The 1367-nt window shown below is 49.5% G+C and overlaps 1 protein-coding gene across 1 annotated transcript in view; it reads right to left on the bottom strand.

The window, feature by feature from the left end:
* The window catches only part of LOC102881394 (immunoglobulin lambda-like polypeptide 5), a gene marked incomplete at its 5' end in the record, with an annotated part of 24494 nt that extends 23970 nt beyond the window's left edge, over positions 1–524 (bottom strand). Inside the window, 1 exon segment of the mRNA XM_015593070.1 lies at positions 408–524. Within this exon segment, the coding sequence (XP_015448556.1) occupies positions 408–524 (117 nt within the window).
* Between the last annotated feature and the right edge of the window lie 843 nt (positions 525–1367).

Raw genomic sequence — 1367 nt, 5'->3', positions numbered from 1 at the left:
AGTTCTTCACTGTTTTGAATAGTTTCCTATTTGATCTCATTAAGTTCACCAAACTCTTCTTCTGCAGTGTCTAAACAGTTGCGAATCTCAACTGTGCATTTATAAACTTCAACATTACAACTTTCCTCTCTGAAAGGTGAGATGTGGTGGTTTATAAATGTAGTTGAAGTTGGCACTTAACATGTTCAATCATTCCACTAACGCTTTAAACAAAGGGACTACTTGTGCAGTATTCATTTTATGTACTATCTCCCAGTGAACCCTCTGCAGAACAAGTCTGGAGGGCACGGAGGACAAGGCCGCCTGGGGATGTCAGATCTGGGAACCTGGGCCAGATGTGTCATGTCTCACCCTCCTAGGGCTGGAGGAGAATGTGACAGTGACGGGGAAGGGAATCTGTGTCTCACCCGCCCATCTGCCTATGTCACTGTGTGTTTCGTCACTGGCAATAACCCACACCTCACAGTAATAGTCAGCCTGGTCCTCGGCCCGGGTCCTGCTGATGGTCAGGGTGGCATTGTTCCCTGAGATAGAGTCAGAGAATCAGTCAGGGAACCCTGAGGGCTGGTTGCCAAAATAATATGTGACCAGCACATGGGCCTGGCCAGGCTTCTGCTGGTACCAGTGCATATAATTTACATTCTCAGTGATATCTGCAGAACGGATGATACTGGCCCTTTATCTCAGAGCCACAGACAGTGAGGGCAGCTGGGTCAGCTCATAGCAAACCAGGGAGCCTGCAAGAGAAAAGAGGAGAAAGAGCTGAGGATGAAGGGCCCGGTCCCAGGGGTTTCAAATGAGGTCCTGTCTAGGCTGAGACCAGGGTTTGGCAGAGCTCCAGCTCAGGGTCCCATGGGGGATGAGATGTAGGCAGCGCCTCAGGGGCAGCATCTGTGCAGAGAATGAGGAGGGGAAACAGGTACGGGGTCCAGGCCATGGTAGGGTCTCCTCAGAGCTCTTTCTCCTGAGACCTCATTGGCCTCCGCCGACCCCCTCTTATCCCTTTCTCAGTCCTTTGGGGTGGTGATGGTTTAGAGTTTATGCAAATGTACTCATCATCTGGCTTTCTTTTCTTTCTTTATTTTTTCTCTCTTTTTCTCTATGCCTACAGCATTGGTTTCCCTAGGTGGTCTCCCATCCAAGTACTAACAAGGCCAGACCATGCTTAGCTTCCGAGATCAGATGCAATCAGGCTTGTTCATGGTGGCATAGGCGCAGACTCATCTGGGTTTTTTAAGGGAGGATTTAGCAGAGATCATTCTCATCTGTTAGAGGGGGCCGGGCAGGTGCCTGAGGAGGAAGGAGTAAAGGTCCCCAGGTGCTTCTAAGCTCCTTCTAAGAAAATCAGCCATAGACTCTAACTTTTC

This window comes from Pteropus alecto, unplaced genomic scaffold (genome assembly GCF_000325575.1).
Source record: "Pteropus alecto unplaced genomic scaffold, ASM32557v1 scaffold27, whole genome shotgun sequence".
NCBI classification, from domain to species: domain Eukaryota; kingdom Metazoa; phylum Chordata; class Mammalia; order Chiroptera; family Pteropodidae; genus Pteropus; species Pteropus alecto.
Note: the sequence above shows the minus strand (reverse complement) of the source record. Positions and strands in the feature narration are given on the sequence as shown.